Consider the following 2678-nt stretch of genomic DNA (forward strand, 5'->3'; position numbering starts at 1 on the left):
ACGCTCCTTCTCCATCGCAATATATAACAGGCTCAAAGGACGGAACCTCGTCCGTCCCGGTCCAGCCCCAGTATTGGGACCTTGGAGTGGACAAGAGAAAACCGCCACCCCTAAGTTCTGCATTAGACTTTCAGCAAAAGAAAGAGATCAGGCATGCCCGCAGCCTCCTGTTTGATAGATACGCCTATTATAAGCCTTATAATTTGGCAGGAACACCTTAATATTATGCAAATATGTCTTAGTATCAAGCATTCAACTTCCAATGAAAGCGTTATATCCTCTACCCATAAGCATTTCTAAGGAGGTTATTCAAGAGGGATGGATAAAGTACGCTTTGGGATCATTGGAATCGGAAATATGGGCAGATCACATGCCCTGAACCTGCTCGAGCACGTAGCCGGGGCTGAGCTGGCAGCGGTATGCGATGTTTCTCCGCAGTCCTTGAAGTGGGCCGGGGAGCATTTGCCCGAACGGGTTGCAGTGTTTGATAAACCGGAAGCCCTGCTCACTTCGGGCCTTATTGATGCGGTGCTGATTGCTACGCCGCACTATGATCATCCGCCGCTTGCTATTCAAGCCTTTGAAGCAGGGCTGCACGTACTGATCGAGAAACCGGCGGGCGTGTATACGAAAGCTGTCAGAGAGATGAATGCCAAAGCCGCTGCTTCTGGACGAATATTCGGCATCATGTACAACCAGAGGACCAATCCGCTGTATCAAAAGCTCAAAGAACTGATATCATCGGGTGAATTGGGGGAAATCCGCCGGACGAACTGGATTATCACCAATTGGTACCGTTCGCAAAGCTATTATGATTCGGGCGGCTGGAGAGCAACCTGGGCCGGGGAAGGCGGCGGTGTACTGCTGAACCAGGATCCGCACCAATTGGATTTGTGGCAGTGGACAACGGGGTTAATGCCGAGTAGAATCCGGGCCTTCTGCCATTTCGGCAAATACCGCAACATTGAAGTAGAAGATGATGTGACGGCCTATGTGGAATATGCCAACGGCGCAACCGGCCTGTTCGTGACAACCACAGGGGAAGCGCCGGGGACAAACCGGTTCGAGGTCTCTGGTGACCGGGGCAAAATCGTTATTGAAGATGAAAAATTACTCTTCTGGCGTCTTCGTGTTCCGGAGCCGGAATTAACGCGACCTATACCGGCGGCTTTGGCGCGCCTGAATGCTGGACATGTGACATTCCGGTTCCCCCGGGGCAGGGCGAACAGCACCTTGGCATCTTGAAGAATTTTACCAACGCGATTTTACATGGCGAAAAGCTGATCGCTCCCGGGGAAGAGGGGATCCTGGGGTTGACCTTGTCGAACGCCATGCATCTGTCGGCCTGGGAAGACGACTGGGTTGATCTGCCGCTGAATGAAGACCGGTATTATGAGCTGCTGAAAGGTAAGATCGAATCTTCGAAATTTGTGAAAGAATCGGCTGTAAACCGCACGCTGGACGTTACGGGCACTCATTAGTCCGGCTTGGATAAATAGAACAAAGGAGCGATCGTACAAATGAAACCCGAAAACATTGCCGCGCAGCTGTATACCCTGCGCCAATTCACACAAACCGAACAAGGATTAAAGGAGGCCCTGCAAAAGGTAGCAACTGCCGGATACCGTTCCGTCCAGGTGTCGGGCATCGGCCCTATCCCGAATGAAGCTGTTAAAAAGCTCGCAGATGAAGCCGGCTTGTCCATTTGCGCCACCCATATCCCCTGGGAACGCCTCGTGAACGAGCTTGAAGCCGTAGCTAATCAGCACCGGCTGTGGAACTGCCGGAATTAAATGGAGAGACGTACGATGTCGTGGATAACTCGACGTGGTTTGGTCGGACGATTATTCGTAATTGCTCGTCGATGACGTACGAGCAAGCTCATCGCTTGTTACAGGATGTTAATGCCGATGTTGACGATGTACCAAGACGTGGATCAACAAGGTCTCAACCTCATAAGGACGAGCATGTTGAGGGTGTTGCTGGTGGACGTATTCCTCTACAACTCCAACAAGAAATTCGCGAAGACCTGCGCATGATTACCGATGTGGGTCGTCGACTTAGTCGTACACGAGGCTCTCAAGGTGGCTTGGATCTCTCGAAACAAGAGGAAGTACGTTTTTCTTTGAATGTCTCGGAGTTGGGGCAAGAAGATGTGGAGATTACAGTGAAAGAGAGTCTGGAGATTCACGGTACTATCGCTGAGCTAATGATCTTTGCGAACTCGACTGTGGCTCGCAGACTCGTGGAGTGTTATCCAACCCACGCGTTGTTACGTCGCCATCCACCGCCGTCCGGAGACCGCTTCACACAGCTCGTTCAATTGGCCAAAGCACGCGACGTTGTCATTGACGCTACCAATGCTCCGCTACTGTTTCGCTCACAGCCGGTAATTCAGAGGCCGAGCTAAAGCGCTGCAAGAAAGTCCCTAGCGCACCGAAAAAGCCCTCGTGATGAAAGAATTGCGCTTGCATTTCACCCTTGGACCAAAAGCTGATTGCGTAAGCCAACTGCCTGCACGCTAGCTCGTTGCGTCGCAGGAAGTTGCCGGAAAAATAGATCCGCTTGGTCTCCACGCGGCGCGCATTCAAATATGCCAGCTGGCCTAGATTTTGCGTTATCATAAAGAGCAGCGAGCGCGCTAGGTCAGCGTCTTGCGGTGGATGTGGCTGGCGCCG

The 2678-nt window shown here is 51.9% G+C and overlaps 1 protein-coding gene across 1 annotated transcript; it reads left to right on the forward strand.

Moving 5' to 3' along the window:
* Window positions 1-1864: 1864 nt before the first annotated feature.
* Window positions 1865-2352, forward strand: PITG_22428 (uncharacterized protein; the record flags this gene model as incomplete). Its single annotated transcript, XM_002909774.1, has 2 exons — window positions 1865-2292; window positions 2334-2352. The coding sequence occupies 2 exons, from the start codon at window positions 1865-1867 to the stop codon at window positions 2350-2352; spliced, it is 447 nt and encodes a 148-aa protein (XP_002909820.1).
* Window positions 2353-2678: the final 326 nt, after the last annotated feature.

The sequence above is a fragment of the Phytophthora infestans genome, genomic scaffold, assembly GCF_000142945.1.
Source record: "Phytophthora infestans T30-4 supercont1.3044 genomic scaffold, whole genome shotgun sequence".
Classification (NCBI taxonomy): domain Eukaryota; phylum Oomycota; class Peronosporomycetes; order Peronosporales; family Peronosporaceae; genus Phytophthora; species Phytophthora infestans.